The 19044-nt window shown below is 41.1% G+C and overlaps 1 protein-coding gene across 4 annotated transcripts in view; it reads left to right on the top strand.

Moving 5' to 3' along the window:
* Positions 1-13322: 13322 nt before the first annotated feature.
* Positions 13323-19044, top strand: part of LOC109240187 (UPF0505 protein C16orf62) — a 45247-nt gene continuing 39525 nt past the window's right edge. Inside the window, exons 1-6 of one of the 4 annotated variants that reach the window (XM_019406825.1) lie at positions 13323-13600; positions 15573-15794; positions 16356-16386; positions 16849-17033; positions 17797-17953; positions 18570-18666. In XM_019406825.1, the coding sequence (XP_019262370.1) occupies positions 13487-13600; positions 15573-15794; positions 16356-16386; positions 16849-17033; positions 17797-17953; positions 18570-18666 (806 nt within the window). In that variant the 5' untranslated portion in view covers positions 13323-13486. Of the gene's footprint in view, positions 13601-15572; positions 15795-16355; positions 16387-16848; positions 17034-17796; positions 17954-18569; positions 18667-19044 lie in introns of those variants that run through there. The other 3 variants (XM_019406824.1, XM_019406826.1, XM_019406827.1) reach the window with 3 other exon arrangements.

Raw genomic sequence — 19044 nt, 5'->3', positions numbered from 1 at the left:
AAATTTGGCTTTAAAATGATTTAAGTTGACTTCGGTCAACATTTTGGGTAAACGGACCCGGACCCATGATTCGACAGTCCCGGAGGGTCCGTAGAAAAATATGGGACTTTGGCGTATGCCCGGAATCGAATTCCGAGGTCCCAAGCCCGAGAATTGAATTTTTAAAGAAAATTATTTTCTGAAATTAATTATGTGATTTGGAAATGAATTGTGATTAGAACTTGATGGTATCGGGCCCGTATTTAGGTTCAGGTGCTCGGTACAGGTCTTATATGTGATTTATGATAAGTTTGTGAAGTTTGGTAAGAAACGGAATCCATTTGACGTGATTCGGACCTTAAATGCGAAATTTGATGTTTAAAGAAGTTTGGAGATATTTCATTCATCTTGAGGTTTAATTCGATGTTCGTGACGTTATTTTGGTGATTTGATTACATGAATAAGTCTGTAGGATGTCTTTGAGGTTGTGTGTATATTTGGTTTGGATCCCCGAGGGCTCGGGTGAGTTTTGGATAGGCCACGGGGTGAGATTTTGGACTTAAGGAATTGCAGGTCTGCAGGCTTCGCATTTGCGAAGCTTGGCTCGCAAATGCGTGATCTCCATCGCAAATGCGAACAAAGACCTGGGCAGGCCTGATCGCAAATGCGACCACTTGGATCGCAAATGCGGAAGGCCCCAGTCGCAAATGCGACGTCTGTTTCGCAAATGCGAAAGTTTCATTTAATGCCCTCTATCGCAAATGCGAGCTCTTTTTTGCAATTCCCAACTTAGCAGGGTCGAGGTTCGCAATTGCAGACCCCTGTTCGCATTTCCCACATCTGCAACCTACAACTTTTATACTTAGACGAATTTTTAACCCATTTTCATATCCTCTCAAAACATAAACACACTAAGGCGATTTTTCAAAGGTTTCTTCTCCTCCAAATCAATTATAAGTCGTTTTTAACTAATTTTCTTCAATCCATAACATCTTTTAACATGATTTCAACTTAAAATCCATGATTTTCATGGGGAAAGTGGGTGTTTTGGGTAGAACCTAGGTTTTTTAAAAATTGGGGATTTGGACCTCGATTTGAGGTCCAATTTCAAAATAAATTATATATTTGGGTTCGTGGGGGAATGGGTAATCGGGTTTTGGTTCGAACCTCGGGTTTTGACCATGTGGGCCCGGGGGAGATTTTTGACTTTTCGGGTAAAACTTTGGAAAAACTCATTTTCATGCATTAGAATTATTGATGTAATTAAGTAACTTGTGGCTAGATACGAGCGGATTGGTGGTGGAATCAAGGGGTAAAGCGATAATTGAGACGTGAATTGTGTTCGTGCATCGAGGTAAGTGTTTGGTCTAACCTTAGCTTGAGGGATTAGGAGTTGAGTCCTATTTGCTATATGATAATTGTTGAGTACGACGTATAGGCATGGTGACGAGTATCTATACGTTGGTGTCAGGCATGCCCCTGAGTCTTATATTGCGGTTATCATGACCTTGTTGTATTATTTATGCTTTGGTGATGATTTTCTATTTGTTGTGAAAAGTTTGTGGAAGGGATTGTGATCCTTGAACATTGAGGAGCGTTGGCTCGAGTTGTATAACGAATTGTGAAAGTATAAGAGGTAATTGAACCCTTTGGAGCATTGGCTCAAGTGGTAAAGTGAGTTGTGAAGTAAAAGTGAAAAAGAGGAAAGAATCACTATATTGCCTCCCTTGCCAGGATAATGCTGTTGTTTTGATATTGTCCCTCGCCGGGACTTGTTGTTGAAATATCGTTCCCTTTCCGGGATTCTTGTTGTAATTTCATTTATTTCCTTGCCCTATTGTTTGTGACTGTTGTTTGGGTGAGGAAGAGAGTTAATGCACGAAGGGTGGTGCCGTGCATTGTTTTTGTGAGGAAAGAGTGTAAAGCCCGAAGGGTGATGCCGTGTATGATTGTGAGGAAAGAGTGTAAAGCACGATGGGTGATGCCGTGCCAAACGATGTACCATTCCGTGCCGATTATATTGATTATATGGTGAGGAAAGAGAGCAAAAGCACGAAGGGTGATGTCGTGCATAATTTTTGTTACATGATTGCTTTGGTGAGGACGAGAGTAAATGCACGAAGGGTGATGCCGTGCATTTGTTGATTTCTGATTCCTTGTTGACATCTGAGATATATTGTTTCTTTCATTTGCTTGTTGTCTTTTATATGGAAATTGATATCTCCCCCGTAGCATGCTACCCTTCCCATACTCGACTATTTATTTATGTATTTCTTCTCCGCTGTATATAGTTGAACTGCATAGGTTTATTTGGTAGTCTGGCCCTAGCCTCGTCACTACCTCGCTGAGGTTATGCTAGGCACTTACCAGCACATGGGGTCGATTGTGCTGATACTATACTCTACACTCTTTTTTGTGATCCCAGTGCCGCAGACTTCGGACCGTAGATTGGGTGGCTACCTTCAGTCCACGCGGAGATCCAAGGTAGACCTGCAGGCGTCCGCAGGCCCTGGCGTCTCCTCTATCACTTATTTCCTGTTTCATCTCTTGATTCTGAGACAGTATATCTTTTGTTTTCAGACTTGTATTAGCACTCTTAGATCGTCTATGACACTGTGACACCAGTTCTGGGTGGTTAAGGCTTAATCGGTTGTAATAGTTACATGTTCAAATATTTTATTGCTTTCTTCCGCTTATTCTAAATTTTCCGCTGTTTACACGTTATTGCTTTATAATTGTTAAAAGGAAATAATTGGATAATGAAGTAATTAGTTCAAAGGATTGGCTTGCCTAGATCACATTAGTAGGCTCCATCACGACTCCCGAGGGTGGGAAATCCGGGTCGTGACAAGTTGGTATCAGAGCTCTAGGTTACATGGGTCTCACAGTTCACAGACAAGCTTAATAGAGTCTGAGGGATCGGTACGGAGACGTCTGTATTTATCCCCAGAGGCTACAAAGTTAGGAAAATTTACCATCTTTTCTTTCCTATCGTGCGGTTTGGTTTCTTAATGCTGATTGAATTTTCTATTCTGTTCTCTCGCAGATGCCGAGAACTCACGCTTGCTCATCCGCTGACCAGCACCCCGTGCCCCCAGTAGCAGCTCCCACGAGGGGCAGAGGGTGAGGCCGAGGTAGGGGTAGAGCTCAGCCCAGAGCAGCAGCACCAGCAGCGGAGCCTCAGGTTGATTTTGATGATGAGGTTCCGGCCCCAGCAGCTCCGGTAGGCCCAACTCAGGTCCTAGAGGGGTTTATTGCTACCCTAGTACTCCAGGATGCTCTGGTCCGTCTAGTGGGCCTTATGGAGAGTGTCACCCGGGCAGGCTTGCTTCCTGTAGCACCAGTTGTTTCTCAGGCTGGAGAAGGAGCCCAGACTCCTGCTACTCGCACTCCGGAGCAGGTAGCTCCCCAGTTTCAGACTCCAGCAGTTCAGCCAGTTGGAGCGGTTCAGCCGGGTGTGGTAGCCCAGGCCGATGATGGAGCAGCTATGTCTGCCGATGCTTTGTGGAGATTGGACAAGTTCACCAAGCTCTTCACTACTACGTTCAGCGGTGCACCTTCTGAGGATCCCCGGGATTATCTAGACAGTTTTCATGAGGTTCTTAGGAACATGGGGATAGTTGAGACCAATGGGGTCGATTTTGCTACTTTTCGCTTGTCTGGATCCGCCAAGACTTGGTGGAGAGATTATTGCTTGGCTAGACCAGCCGGATCACCAGCCTTGACTTGGGAGTAGTTTAGGCAGCTATTTCTGGAAAAGTTTCTCCCCATCACTCAGAGAGAGGCCTATCGGAGGCAGTTTGAGCATCTCTAATAGGGTTCTATGACCGTTACTCAGTATGAGACCAGATTCATCGACTTGGCTCGTCATGCTCTTATCATACTTCCCACCGAGAGAGAGAGGGCGAGGAGGTTCATTGATGGACTTATTCAGCCGATTAGTCTTCAGATGGCTAGGGAGACTGGGAGTGAGATATCTTTCCAGGAGGCGACCAATGTGGCCCGGAGAGTTGAGATGGTTCTATCCAGGGAGGTGGTCATGGGTCGGACAAGAGGCCCCGTCATTCAGGCCGATTCAGTGGTACCTCGTCTGGAGATAGGGATTCGTATGGTAGAGGCCATCCTCCTAGGCCTTTTCAGTCGGCACTTCAGGTTTCTCACGTTGCTTCGGGTGGCCGTGGTCCTCAGATGTAACATTCTGATCAGCAGCCCTATAGTGCACCACCAGCTCCCATCAGTGCACCGCCGCTTCAGAGTTTTCGGGGTGGTAATTCAGGACGTCAGGGTTAGCAGTCTCAGTAGCTGAGGGCTTGTTACACTTGTGGTGATGTGGGTCACATTGCTAGGTTTTGCCCTCGAGCACCGAGTAGCTCTCAACATCAGGGTTCCCGTGCCATGGTTCAGGCACCGAGTGTTCCACAGTCCGCCCAGCCAACTAGAGGTGGGGGTAGAGGTGCTAGAGGTGGAGGTAGAGGTATTAGAGGTGGAGCTCAGGCCGCTAGAGGTGGAGGCCAGCCAGCAGCCGGCCGTCCCAAAGACGTGGTTCGGGATGGTGGGGCCCAGCCCCGCTGTTATGCTCTTCCAGCCAGGCCCGAGGCTAAGGCTTTCGATGCAGTTATTATAGGTACTGTTCTGGTTTGTGATAGAGATGCTTCAGTGTTATTTGATCCAGGGTCTACATACTCGTATGTGTCATCATATTTTGCACCGTATCTGGTCATGCCTAGTGATTCTTTGAGTGCTCCTGTTTATGTGTCTATACCGGTGGGTGATTCTATTGTGGTAGATGATAAGCTAGGATTTTAACGTTTTTTATGCCCCTACTTGCCTACGCTTTGGTTACAAATTACTACAAAATAGTCCCAAAATGCTCACAAGTTGTACTTGATTGCAGGTTTGATCGACAAAGCGACGAATGTCAAAGATCGGCACAAAAAGGAGTGAAACCTGCTCAAGTGTCGAAGACTAAGCAAGTTGAGGAAAAGAGAACCTAGTGCGGACCGCGCAAATGTGAACGCGGCCGCACTAGGAGGTTCAGAGGATGGCAGTTTCAAGGGGGCATGCTACGCGGCCGCGGTGATTTCCACGCGGTCCGCGGTCAGGCTCCGCGGCCGCGCTACTCTTTTACGCGGTCCGTGGAGCAGAGATTCAGAGAGCCTTAATTTTGCCAATTCCAAGCAATGCGGCCCGCGCTCATTTCTGTGCGGCCGCGTCAACTTTCACCGTGGCCGCACTACATTTTCACGCGGTCCGCGGTCCTCAACTTCAGAGAAGCAGAAACTAGGAGTTCATGAGCCAGTGCGGCCGCGGTCATGTTTGCGCGGTCCGCGCTGACCCCGCAGGGGTATTTTTGTCCAGTTTTTCCAGCCTAGTATAAATAGGACCTTCTACCATTTTTAGGTTAAGTTTTATGTTCTGAATGCATCTGAGCTCGTGAGATCGAATATTGTAGCCATTTTTGGCACTTTTGCTCTTTATTATTGTAGTTTCTTTTTAGTAATTAATTAATATGCTTACTTCTTCATCTATTTCTTTAATTTCTGTATCTAGCATGAGTAGCTAAACCTATTAGCTAGGGTTGTGGCTCAACGCTAGTGTGGGTAATTGATGGGTGTTGCCATCTAAGGTTAGATTGATATTGGATGTTTGTTATTTGGGTTGATTTTAGGTTTTAATTAAGGATTGGTGGTTGCAAACACTGATTCTAGCTTTGTGGGGTTAACTCTTCTTGAGAAAGAGAGTCCATGACCCCAAAATTGACCCAACAAGGAATTGGGATGGACCCATGAGAAATGGTAGTCCCAATTAACGGGTTAAATCTCGAGAGAGTAATCACCCTACTTGAACCCTAGTTGCTTGATCTAATTGGCCTACCCAATTGGTCTCGAAAGAGTCAATTGGGCAAAATCACTCTCTCTACCGAGAGGTGTGAGAGTGGGTACAATTGTGCAACGGTTATAGCATAAGCCCCAAATATGTCAATCTATCCTTAGAAGCATCTACCCGTTAATTAGCCACCTAGGCAATGCCACGACCCTAGTGCCTTTCTCTATATTAAATTCAACTTAGCAATATTCTCTTAGCATAATTTAGTCTTAATCATTAGTTTATAATAGTAGATATAAAAATCAAAGAAAACCAAAAATGTTTGAAGTGACATTAGAAGCACAACCGCAATTCTAAACTAGACAGATAATACAACTCCACTACTAGCTCCCTGTGGAAATTTGATCCNAATATCCTTCTTCATCCTCATCTACCAATAATGCTGTCGCAGGTCCTGATACATCTTGGCAACACCCGGATGAATAGAATACTGGGAACTATGGGCCTCCTCTAGAATCAACTCACGAAGTCCATCCACATTAGGCACACAAACTTGACCCTGCATCCTCAAAACTCCATCATCTCCAACTGTAACCTGCTTGGCATCTCCGTGCCGCATTGTGTCCCTAAGGACAAGCAAATGAAGATCATCATACTGTCGATCTCTGATACGCTCAAATAATAAACACCGAGCGACCGTACAAGCTAGAACACGGCTGGGCTTAGAAACATCCAACCTTACGAATTGATTGGCCAGAGCCTAAAAATCCAAAGCAAGCGGTCTCTCACCGACTGGAATATATGCAAGGCTACCCATACTAGCCGACTTCCTACTCAAAGCATCGGCCACCACATTGGCCTTCCCGAGATGATACAAGATGGTGATATCATAGTCTTTCAATAGCTCCAACCACCTTCTCTGCCCAAATTGAGCTCTTTCTGCTTGAACAAATACTGCAAACTCTTATGATCCATGAACACCTCACACGACAAGACATATAAATAATGCCTCCAAATCTTCAGCGCATGCACAATGGCTGCTAGCTCCAAGTCATGAACAGGATAATTCTTCTCGTGAATCTTAAACTGCCGCGAAGCATATGCAATAACCTTGCCATTCTGCATCAACACGCACCAAGTCCAATACGAGATGCGTCACAATATACTGTATAGGGCCCTGAACCCGTGGGCAACACCAACACCGGCGCTGAAGTCATAGCCTTGAACTTCTGAAAGCTCACCTCACACTCGTCCGACCACCTGAACAGGGCACCCTTCTGGGTCAACCTGGTCATCGGGGCTGCTACGGATGTAAACCCCTCCACAAACCGACGATAGTAACCCGTCAAACCCAAGAAACTCCGAATCTGTGTAGCTGATGTGGGCCTAGGCCAGTCCTTGACTGCCTCAATCTTCTTAGGATCCACCTGAATACCCTCTGCTGATACAACATGACCCAAGAAAGCCACTGAACTCAACCAAAACTCACATTTTGAAAACTTAGCATATAACTGGCTGTCTCTCAGAGTCTGAAGAACAATCCGAAGATGCTGCTCGTGCTCCTCTCGGCTGCGGGAGTAGATCAAGATATCATCAATGAAAACAATCACAAAGGAATCCGGATAGGGCTTGAACACCCGGTTCATTAAATCCATAAATGCTGCTAGGGCATTTGTCAACGCAAATGACATCACTAGAAACTCATAATGCTCATACCGAGCGCGAAAAGTTGTCTTAGGGACATCAGATGCCCTAATCCTCAACTGATGGTAGACAAATCTCAAATCAATCTTCAAAAATACCTTGGCACCCTGAAGCTGATCAAACAAATCATCAATCCTCAGCAATGGATACTTGTTCTTGATGGTGACTTTGTTCAACTACCGATAATCTATACACATCCTCATCGATCTATCCTTCTTCTTAACAAACAACACCAGCGCATAGGGCGAGACACTAGGTCTAATAAAGCCCTTATCAAGCAAGTCTTGCAACTGTTCTTTCAACTCTAACGGGGCCATACGATATGGCGGAATAGAAATGGACTGATGCCCGGAGCCAAATCAATGCAAAAGTCAACATCCCTGTCGGGTGGCATCCCAGGCAGGTCTGCAGGAAATACCTCTGGAAAGTCCCGAACAACTGGCACAGAATCCATAGAAGGAACCTCGGCACTAGAATCACGAACGTAAGCCAAATAAGCCAAACACCCCTTCTCGACTATACGCCGAGCCTTCATATAAGAAATAAACCTGCTGATAGAATGACCAGGAGTCCCTCTCCACTCCAATCGAGGCAACCTCGGCAAAGCTAAGGTCACGGTCTTGGCATGGCCGTCCAATATAGCATGATAAGGTGACAACCAATCCATCCCCAGAATAACATCGAAGTCAACCATATCGAGAAGTAGGAGATCTACACTAGTCTCAAGTCCCCCAATAACAACCATACACGAGCTATAGACACGATCTACAACAATAGAATCCCCTACTGGCATGGACACATACATGGGAGAACTCAAAGAATCACGAGGCACAACCAAATATGGAGCAAAATAAGATGACACATAGGAGTATGTAGACCCTGGATCAAATAGAACCGAAGTATCTCTACTGCAAACTGAAACCTACTTGTGATAACTGCATCGGAGGACTCAACCTCAGGCCTGGTTGGAATAGCATAACATCGGGGCTGGGCCCCACTACTCTGAACTACATCCCTGGGGCAGCCTCCTGCTGGCTAGCCTCTACCTCTAGCATCCTGACCTCCACCTCTAATACCTCGACCTCCACCTCTAGCTCCCTGGCCCTTACCTCTAGCTGGCTGAGCGGCGGTGGAACACCCAGTGCCAGAACCATGGCGTGAGAACCCTGATGCTTAGAACTGCTCGATGCTCGAGGGCAAAATCTAGCAATATGCCTCGGATCACCACAAGTACAACAAGACCTCGGCTGCTGAGACTGCTGACCTTGGAATTGACCCTGATGGCTTGAGTAACCACCCTGAAAACTCTAGAGCGGAGGTGCACTGATAGGAGCTGGTGATGCACTGTAGGGTAGCTGGTCTGAATACTGTATATGAGAGCCACGACCACCTGGAGCACCGTGAGAAGCCCGAAGTGCGGAATGAAACGGCCTGGGAGGATGGCCCCTACCAAAAGAATCCTTGCCTCCAGATGAGGCACCACTGAACCTACCAGAATGACGAGGCCTCTTATCTGACCCCTGACCACTCCCCTGAGCTAGAACCATCTCGACTCGCCTGGCCACATTGGCCGCATCCTGAAAAGAAATCTCGCTTCCTGACTCCTTAGCCATCTATAATCTGATAGCCTGAGCGAGTCCCTCAATAAACCTCCTCAACCTCTCTCTCTCGGTGGGGAGTATAAGAAAAGCATGACGAGCCAAATCAATAAACCTAGTCTCGTACTGGGTGACAGTCATAGAACCCTGCTGAAGATGCTCGAACCGCCTACGGTACTCCTCTCTCTAAGTGACGGGAAGGAATTTCTTGAGAAATAGCTGAGAGAACTGGTCCCAAGTCAAAGTAGGCGACCCAGCTGATCTGGCCAAACAATAATCCCTCCACCACTACTTGGCGGAACCTAACAGACGAAATGCAGCAAAGTCGACCTCATTGGTCTCCACTATCCCCATGTTCCGTAGAACCTCGTGACAACTGTCCAAAAAATCATGGGGATCCTCTGAAGACGTACCGCCATAGGTAGTAGTGAAAAGCTTGGTGAACCTGTCCAATCTCCACAAAGCATCAGAAGACATAGCTGATCCATCACCGGTCTGTGCTACAATACCCGGCGGGACTACCCCAACTGGCTGAGCTGCTGGAGTCTGAAACTGGGGAGCCATTTGCTCCGGAGTGTGAGTAGCGGGAGTCTGTGCTCCCCCTCAGCCCGAGAGACAGCTGGTGCTACAGGAAGTATGTCTGCCTGAGTAACACTCTCCATAAGGCCCACTAGACGGACCAGAGCATCCTGGAGTACCGGGGTAACGATGAACCCCTCTGGAACCTGAGCTGGCCCTGCTGGAACGGTCTGGGCCGGAACCTCATCATCAAACTCTACCTGAGGCTCCGCCGCTGGAGCTGCTGCTCGAGCTCTGGGCTGAGACCTACCCCCGCCTCAGCCTCTAGCACGGCCTTAATTGTCGAACCTGAAAGCATGCTTACCTTCCTATGTTGTAATTTTTGTAATTAAACTATATCCATGAAGCTCGTCACTACTTTCAGTCCATTATTTGGTCTTGTTACTTACTCAGTTGGTTGTACTCTCGCTACACCCTGCACTTCGTGTGCAGATCCAGGTGTTTCTGTACACGGTGGGAGTTGATTTCGCTGCGCAGCTTGATTGTTTGGAGATTTCAAGGTAGCTGTCCGGCGTTCGAAGACCTTGTCTCTCCTTCCCTATCTTTCAGCTTTATGTATTTAGTTTTAGTCTTTCATAGACAGTATATCCAGACTTGTATTGTATAGACGCTCATGTACTCAGTGACACCCCGATGTTGGAAATTTCCATATTGGGTTTTGACCCCCCTATCCAGTTTTATTGAGAATATCATGATTTAAATCTGTGTTATTCTATTTTTTATTTAAAAATGTTGGCAGTATTTTAAAGTTTCGCCTTGCCTAGTACCACGTTAGGCACCATCACGACATGCTAGTTTTGGGTCGTGACATCTACCCTGCAGAAGTGTGATATGTTTCTATACATATGCGACATTTCTCTATTTTCAGTTTGTACATGACATGAGTGTATTTTTATTTTAGCACTCCTATTTGACATATATATTTAGAATGTTTATATATGTTTCCTTATTTAATTAACATAAGTATTCATTATCTTTTAATGATTATTCCATCGTCCATTGGTTTGTATGTGTAAGGTAATTTGCATAAAAATTGAGGCATTTAGGTTAGTGTTCAATTTTATGTATTTATTCTACGTTTGTGTTTAGTTGAAGTGGTGAAATAGATTTTTAAGTTTTAAATATTAGGATTTTGTACATAGTGTAACTAAGGAAAGATTTGGTAAATAAAACTTAGTAGATTTTACATACCTAAAAATTCAAAAAATAATTAGTTGTTGGACTTGATACTTGTAACGGGATAATATGTATGTGAAAAGTTACCCGCTTTATTTTCCCGTTTGTACTACACAAATAAAAGAATACCACAATAAAGTGGATGTTTATTGATATAAAAACTCATATCTTAATAAACTTGGAGTTTATTGATAATTGCACACGCCATGGTGTAAACCTGAACTTTATCAATATTGATAATTTATCCAGTTGGCATAACTAGTTTAGCCATATCAATTTAAGTATGATGTGCAAAAATAAAAAAGAATTCATGGGTAAATATTAAAGAACTAGAAAGTTCTTTATGAATTCTCTTATGTTGCTTGTTCTCATTAATTAAGAGACCAACTAAAATTGGGATTGCATCCCATGAATGCTGGAAATATCAAAGGTGAATATGAGCTCATTCACCTGCCATGTATACCACATAAGATGCATCTATGAGATGGTTACATGTGCGATTATTATTAACCCGCAACATGATGTTTGCCAGTTAATTTGCTCAATAATTTAATTTAGAGCATAATTTCCAGATTTTTTATTCAAGATAGTTCATCTTGATAAGTTGGTTTACATCACAGTGGTTTAGCAAAATAATTTATTGAGTGCCTCCACTTAATAGCTAAATAATTTCTTATGAGAATAAATTTATATATGTCAGTTTGCATATACGAAAGTATGTTATTTTCTCCCCTCACAAGTGGTTCAGGGTCAGGAACCAAATAATTCCATCTTATTATTATTGATGTGCGGGGTATATTTTGATTAATACCATAACGCACAAAGATGGATTCTCAAAGTTGAGGAAACAAGTTAGTTTTTTTAACACGAGGGAGAGATATGATAAATAGTTGAGAAAAAGTTACGTGGAATGAATTATCATTTGTACATCTAGATCATCGAATAAGATAATATGAACTTGAAGTTCATAAAAGGATAATTCATTTGCTTGCAAAGCATGCCAGACGCATTTGCTGACCCAAAGAAAGTAACTATATTCTTACTGAAAATGCTCCTATTCGAATAAGTCCTAGAAGGACAAAGTCTATAGTACGCTTAAAGCATAAAGACAATTCGGTTTCAAATAAAACTTTTTGATGAAGAAGATGAGCAAATGATCAAAATGATTATAATAAAGGAGGCAAGTGATCTAGAAGATCACATGACATAACACTTCATAAAATCTCATGAGAGATTCAGGTACCTGAATATATGAAAGAAGAGATCTCTATGTTATGTCTTTATGAAAAATAAGGAGGTTGGAACCGATATAAAATGTTTGTCGACGACATCTATCATAGCGCTAAGTATAGACGAGGATCTTAAGTCTGTCGAATACAGGCACAAAAATATTGGCCAAATAGAAGAGACACAATTCTAATAGAATTGATTTCATATGAAATATATGTAGTTTTGGACATGTAGTTCAACACTCGAAAGTATAAAGTCAATGGTGTGTGCAATCACTTTCATGTATCTTATATGTCTAGCATGGCATGAAAACTTTGTGCGAATCTAAGGTCTATTTATATGGCTTATTTAACTATACTTACATGGCAATCCATGAACGATTTAAAATGCTGATAGCATATACAATTCTTGGAGAATTCTTGGTCCTGAATTACCACATCCTAAGTGCAATTGTATACATATGTATCTTGCCATAACTATAAGCATGATAATGTGATAGCGAGAATACCTCTATGGAGATATTGAAAAGACTATTCCACGACATTACATGAAGAGATTATATATATACAAGAATGGTGATTTCAAGGTGCAACATATTCATTTAAATGATAATATGGTTGATTTGTTCACCAAATCTCTACCAATGTCAACCTTCAAGAAGCTAGCGTACAAGATTGGGATGCGAAGGCTCAAAGATGCGAATTGATGCTATCATCGGGGAAGTTAATACGCGTTGTACTTTTTTTTCTTTACAAGGTTTTGTCCCACTGGGTTTTCGTTGCAAGGTTTTTAACGAGGCAACCAAAAGGCGTATTGTTAGATATGTGTACTCTTTTTCCTTTTCTAGAATTTTTTTCCCACTGGGTTTATTTTAGTTAAGGTTTTAACGAGGCACATTATCCGTTGAATAGACATTCAAGGGGGAGTGTTATAAATAGAATTTTATTTATGATGAATGTCTATATTTAGAGAGATTATTATTACTTGGTGGCTAAGTCACTCTTTCCATATAAATAGAGGGTTCTATTTCATTATAATCTATCCAAATCAATAAGATTAACTCTCTCTTTCTATGCAATATTGTTATTCTACTTTTATTGTTTTATTACACGTTATAAATAGTAGCTAAAAACTCATAGCGGACTTAAAAAATGGCTATCCCATCCTTTTTTTCTTAAAAAAAAAAAAAAATTAAAGCTGTAAAACAAAAAAAATCCAATTTTCACTATACCCTCGCATAAACGGCAAATAGCAACTCACAAGCTTGAATTCCGGTCTCTCTCCAGAAAACGGAGTCAAACCTCTTCTGCTCCCGGTTAGTCCATCACGAACCGAAGCGCCGAGCATAGTGTAACTAAACTTACTATTACGCAAATACTGCACTTTGATTATTCATGGAACTCAAATTTAGACATCGAGATTACAAAGCTGAAGTAGAGATTCACTCCTTCCGCCGGATCCCAGCTGAGACTCATCCTCTCTCCCTTCAATCACCGTCGTGTGATCAGGTTTAATGTTTTTCTCTTTCTCGTTTATATCAATTGCAGGCATTTGATTACTCCACAGCTTGCATTTTAAATCAGTGGAAAATGTTGTAATGTATCACTTTGACTGGGCGCAGAGTTTAAATAAGAAAAAAGATACTTGTGATCTAAAACAAGCCATACATATTTATGTTGCTCTAAATTATCTCATTAAAGATAAATGAGAAGGGTAAAGTTAAATTATTTTTAAATATATAAATATATCATTCTTTTTAGGACATGCTAAAAACAAAGTGCATCACATAAATTGGACTTGGTTAAATACTTAAATGTCCTATGGTTCAGACAGATTAGGAAAAAATTTAAAAAACGTGGAGAAAATTTCGATTTTGACAAGTTTAAGCTAATTAGTGATGGTAAAGTTTCTTTTTTCAGTGGTTAATTATGGAAGGAAAAGAAGTTATCAAGATGCTAATAAGTTAGAAGCGCATTCAAGTTTTTCTGAAATCGTATGTTTTATGCTTTATTGAGATTTGTGCAATGCAATTTCAGCCGAACAGGAGAAGGAGTTATAATTGTTGGACTTGATACTCCTTAGCGGCTTAAGACTTAGGACAAGAAAGTGCACCCACACTCCTTACTGGTGTTAAGACTTAGGAAAAAAGAAGTTTAACCACGTGTGTGCGGGTAGGGGTAAGGCTGCGTATATCCTACCCTCCCCAGACCCTACTTGTGGGAATACACTGGATTGTTGTTATTGTTGTAACCAAGCTTGTGCAGGAATGAAGAACATGAGAAACCATGGTCCCTTCTGCCGGTGTTTTGGTGGGCAGGGCTCATACTGTTAAGAACACTAGTGTACGCAAGTTTTTTCGTAAGTGATGTCAACATTTTAAAAAGTGGACGCACGAACAAATTACTGCTACAACTTCATATTATAAACACAACTATGATCGTATTAATAAAACACAATTCAAGTACCTTACAACAACACTCTTGGACAATTTCATTTTCTGAAAATGTATTCAAAATAGCTTCTTTCATCGATAGTCAATGAACCACCAAAGTTGAGAGAGATAACGAGGGAGATAAGAACTTAGTAGAGTAGAATTAGCAAGAGACAAACCCAAAATTTGCAAGGAAGAAGATTCTTTTTTCAAATTAGGTTCTAAATTCACTTATTTTATTTTGAAATAATTGTTTTGCTTGAGCTGAAATCTGCATTAATATTTGGGTTATCACTAAGGTCACATAGCTTCGAAAAGAAAAGAAGGTTCTTTAGCTTGTCTTAGCTGATCCTTGCCTTGTAGGAGATCAGAGGTTCGAATCTTTGTATCTTTATCTTTTACAAATCGAACTCACAAATTTCAAAAACATTCATCCAAGTAAACTTGAAACCCCAACCTTCAATAAGCAAAAGTAACGCCTTAATCAGCGGACCGATGCACACTTCTTGTGCGATGGTATCATTTTACGTAATTTATACAATTTCTTTGCTTGGATACTATATATATATATATATATATATATATATATATATATATATATATATATATATATATATATTTAATAAAAATTTTCGATTCTTAAGCAAAGGTGCATCGGCCCCCGGGTAACATGATGCATGCACTCGGCGAAATATGTCAGCAAGCTGGTCTGCACGCCACAATTAAAAAAGAGAAAAAGAGAAGAAATACTTGAGACAAAAGAAACTACTCCTATAAGAGAAGGGACTTATAAGCTAGTCCAAAGTAGAGTCGAAACCAGCATAGGAAAAGAAAACCAGATAATTGTATAAGATATGTAGCTAAAATTGTACCCACTGTTGGTTGCTTCAGTATGGTAAAAGATTATAATGGCGTTAAATATCACCTAGGTTTCATCAATTGTTCAGTCAATAACCCTACGGTATGATTTATCTTGGGCGCTGTTGCACTTAGCACATTCAGATGCTTGGCCATTTCCTAATTTTTCGATCAATTGGTCGAGTCTGTAGGTTGATGTTACGGATTATGGCGGGGATGAGTTTTTTGATCCATTAAGGGGGAATAGTGGAAAACCAGAGGATTCAGCAAAGGATTTAGGAAGCACAGCTGCTGAAATCACAGCAGAACCATATAGAGATATTACTATTAAATATCCAGGCACGGAATGGACATCTTACAAGAAAGTCTTGATGCAAAAATTTCCTGTCTCCAAAATGATTTCTGTTTCTTCGGTTAGTATGCCTTTTTAATCTTCATACACCTGCTATTGAGCTACATATAAATTGTGCAGGAAGGAGGTGATCTTAGTGGATCCCTAGTTAGTGGTCTTCTTTTGGGTTATGGTATAAATTTGTTTTAAAGTTGAGTTATCAAGATTTCTATTTCTATTCAATGGATCAATGGAAAATTCTTTTCTTATGCTGCAGTTGCTAGCTATATCTTATAACGAGATTGTGTTTGTTTTGGCCCAAAGTGTATTTTTTTTAATTTGTTTGGTTTGGGTGGGTGGGTGGGGGTGGAGGTGGGGGTGGGGGGGCTTTGAAAACAATCCAACAAATTGCAAATGTTGGGTGGGTTTCTGTTGACCTTTAAGATTAATATCTTTTCATTGTCTACCTTTTGGGGTCATTTCAAAGGTTTTTGCTTAAAAGGAAGACATAAAAGAGAAGGGAAAATAAAAAGAAACTAGGGTGTCAAATGAAAAATATTATGAACTTTTAATCAGTGTTTTACGTGTTAAATTTTTAATATTGTTTTGGGCTTCGATATAACCTTTTAATTACTCCTTACAGCTGTCAAGCTCAATTATGAAGACATGCAAGGGTATGATATCCTCGCCATATTTACTTTATGTGGCGCATTGCTTATTTTGAAATGTCCCATAATAATTTACATATTTTGGCACACAATAATATTCTGCATTATACAAGGTTTAAAGCATTTTCGTTTAAGCTTATGATACGTTATTTCCATATAAATCTGACTTGCATACCTAACCCAAAACTAGTTTTAATATTTTTCTACCTGTGCAAATACAATATTAAGTCATCTGACTCCTTAATCTGTGTGGCTCGATCAAAGATTGTCATATAAAATAGGGAAAATAAGTGATATGAAAGTTTTTTTTCTTTATTTCCATTGACTTTTAAAGCTCTCTCATCCTTTTATTTCTGAAACAGGTGAGAAAAATGTAAAGAAAAAGGGTATCATTTGAACTTGTTTCTTATGTTAGAATATCTATTTTATTTCCTCGGCAATTATTGGTATGATGATTAAATACTGTAGGCACTGAGAAACCCTCAGCAAATGCACATCTAGAGGAGCTAGATGATCCTCCGAGATTTGCTGAAGAAGGCGTAAAATATATCACCCTGCAGGAGTATGTCTCACGCTTAACTGAACTTAAAGATGAAATTAGTCGTGCCTGGCATGTAAATGACCGTGTAACCTCCTTTAATTTGTCAATCAAGGTAGTTTTTGTTCTAAACTATCTCACATTTGCTTCTTGCTGGATTCTGCACTTACCAATCAAGTGATCATTCTTTTTGGATAAGTACCCCTCAGTTTAGCATTTTTATTTCATATTCATTGTAAGTTTCAAGCTTGCTAATTAATAATACTGGGTTCGTAGCTTAATCTGGTTGGGTTGGGTTATTCCTGATCAAGTGATCATTCTTTCTGGATAAGTACCTCTCTGCTTAACAATTTTATTTGGTATCTGTTCAATAAGTCAGTTTCAAGTTTGCTGTTTAATAATACCTGGCTCATAGCTTAACTGCTGACTTGGGTTATTCCTGGGTACATACCTATAGCATCGAACAACAATAAAGTCCAAACTTATTCTATCTCCACATTGACTTGAGGCAAAAATTGCAGACCGTTCCCTTTTCTCTGCTGCCAATCCATGACAGCTGATGCTGAAAAGATAAATTCAACTGTTAAGATACAAACACGACTCACCTGATATTCTGATATACCAACATATTTCCAAGAAAAGTAAATGGTAAAAAGCATGATTGCATTGCTTTCTTATTATTCAGTAACAGGAGAAGTTGCTTCTCGTCCCTGCTCACTGATTCCAACAGTAAACGAATAATAAAGGATCGTTAATCAACTGATCATATGAACCACAGAATATAATAACTTAGACTCTTATATAACATCAGGTTGCCAGTTGGCATTTTCTACTTCTCTGGATTTTGAGCTTAATGTGCCTTGACTTCTCTTGTTTAGGTTGCTAAGCTACTGTCGGATACATCTGTACTACAATTTTATCCAACGCTATTTGTCCTAGCTACAGAAATACTAGATATGTTAGGGGATATGGTATGGGAACGCATCAGGCAGAAAGCTGAATACACTGAAGATGGGACGTTAGTCCATTTACCAGGTATAGCTCTCACATTTACCCTAGTTCTGTTTCCCCGTGACCATCTGGCACTCTAATTTCCAGTAACCAGTGTCCGCTCTTGTCATATACGTTTACTGCGACCCAATTCTAGTTTCGAATGCAGTTAAAGTTTGTCGTCATCCTCGTTTAGAAGTGAATGTCTGCCACTGTTAATTGTAATGGCAAACTGTAGAATCCTTAGGCCTATGGTTAGGATAGTAGATATCTTGGCAACGAGTTATGCAAATTATCTTACTGTTACTGTTAAGCCTGACATTAGCACCTTAAGGATCTCCAATTCTTATTACAACTAATCACAGTCCGAGAGGAACTGGTGGGATGGTTATATGGTGAAGAAATGCTGGATAAGTCAATCGTTGTGCTGTTAAAATTCCAAATCAGAACTGCGTGGAAAGCATTTCTTAATTTTTTCATTTGTACTATTTTATTTTTAAGTTGAAGGAAAAGGTTTTAATGTCTTCAATACACCTAAACTCTAAGATATCTATCCAATTTTTGTTTCTTCTTTGTTTTCAGTATTCTGATATCCTTGATGTAATTTTTCTGGTTTCCTGAGTCTCATATCTTCCTAAAAGACACACTTGATCTATGGCAGATAACTTTCGAGCAACTGAAATCTGTGCTGAAGCCAAAGAAACCTGCTATAACTGGTTCTTCAAAGTTGGTTCCATCCGCGAGCTATTGCCACGCATGTGAAGTCCCCAGTTCTCAATTGCTATCCTGTCTCTTTGAAGTTCTTGATTCTGCTTCATTAATTTATCTTTAGGTGTCTGTTATTCAAATACATAATGTCCTTAACTGAGATGCTGGAATGGATTAGGAAGCATTAGAGAGTTTTTGAAAATTTGACATATTTAAGGAATGATTTTTGGATGTTCGTTCCGTCTTAAAGTGATCATCTTGGTACACTAGAGATAAACTGGTAGCATCTCCGTACAAGCTGGAGATTTATCACTGTATTGCTGGCATGGTAAATTTTGAGTTATCTGGGACCTACATTGCCATCTGGTTTGTCTATCCAACTGCTTTCATCATAATCATAAAAGTGAAGCAGATTTCCTCCCCCCCCC

This window comes from Nicotiana attenuata, unplaced genomic scaffold, assembly GCF_001879085.1.
Source record: "Nicotiana attenuata strain UT unplaced genomic scaffold, NIATTr2, whole genome shotgun sequence".
Classification (NCBI taxonomy): domain Eukaryota; kingdom Viridiplantae; phylum Streptophyta; class Magnoliopsida; order Solanales; family Solanaceae; genus Nicotiana; species Nicotiana attenuata.
The sequence above is the reverse complement of the archived record's forward strand: the minus strand, read 5'-3'. Positions and strand labels throughout refer to the sequence as shown.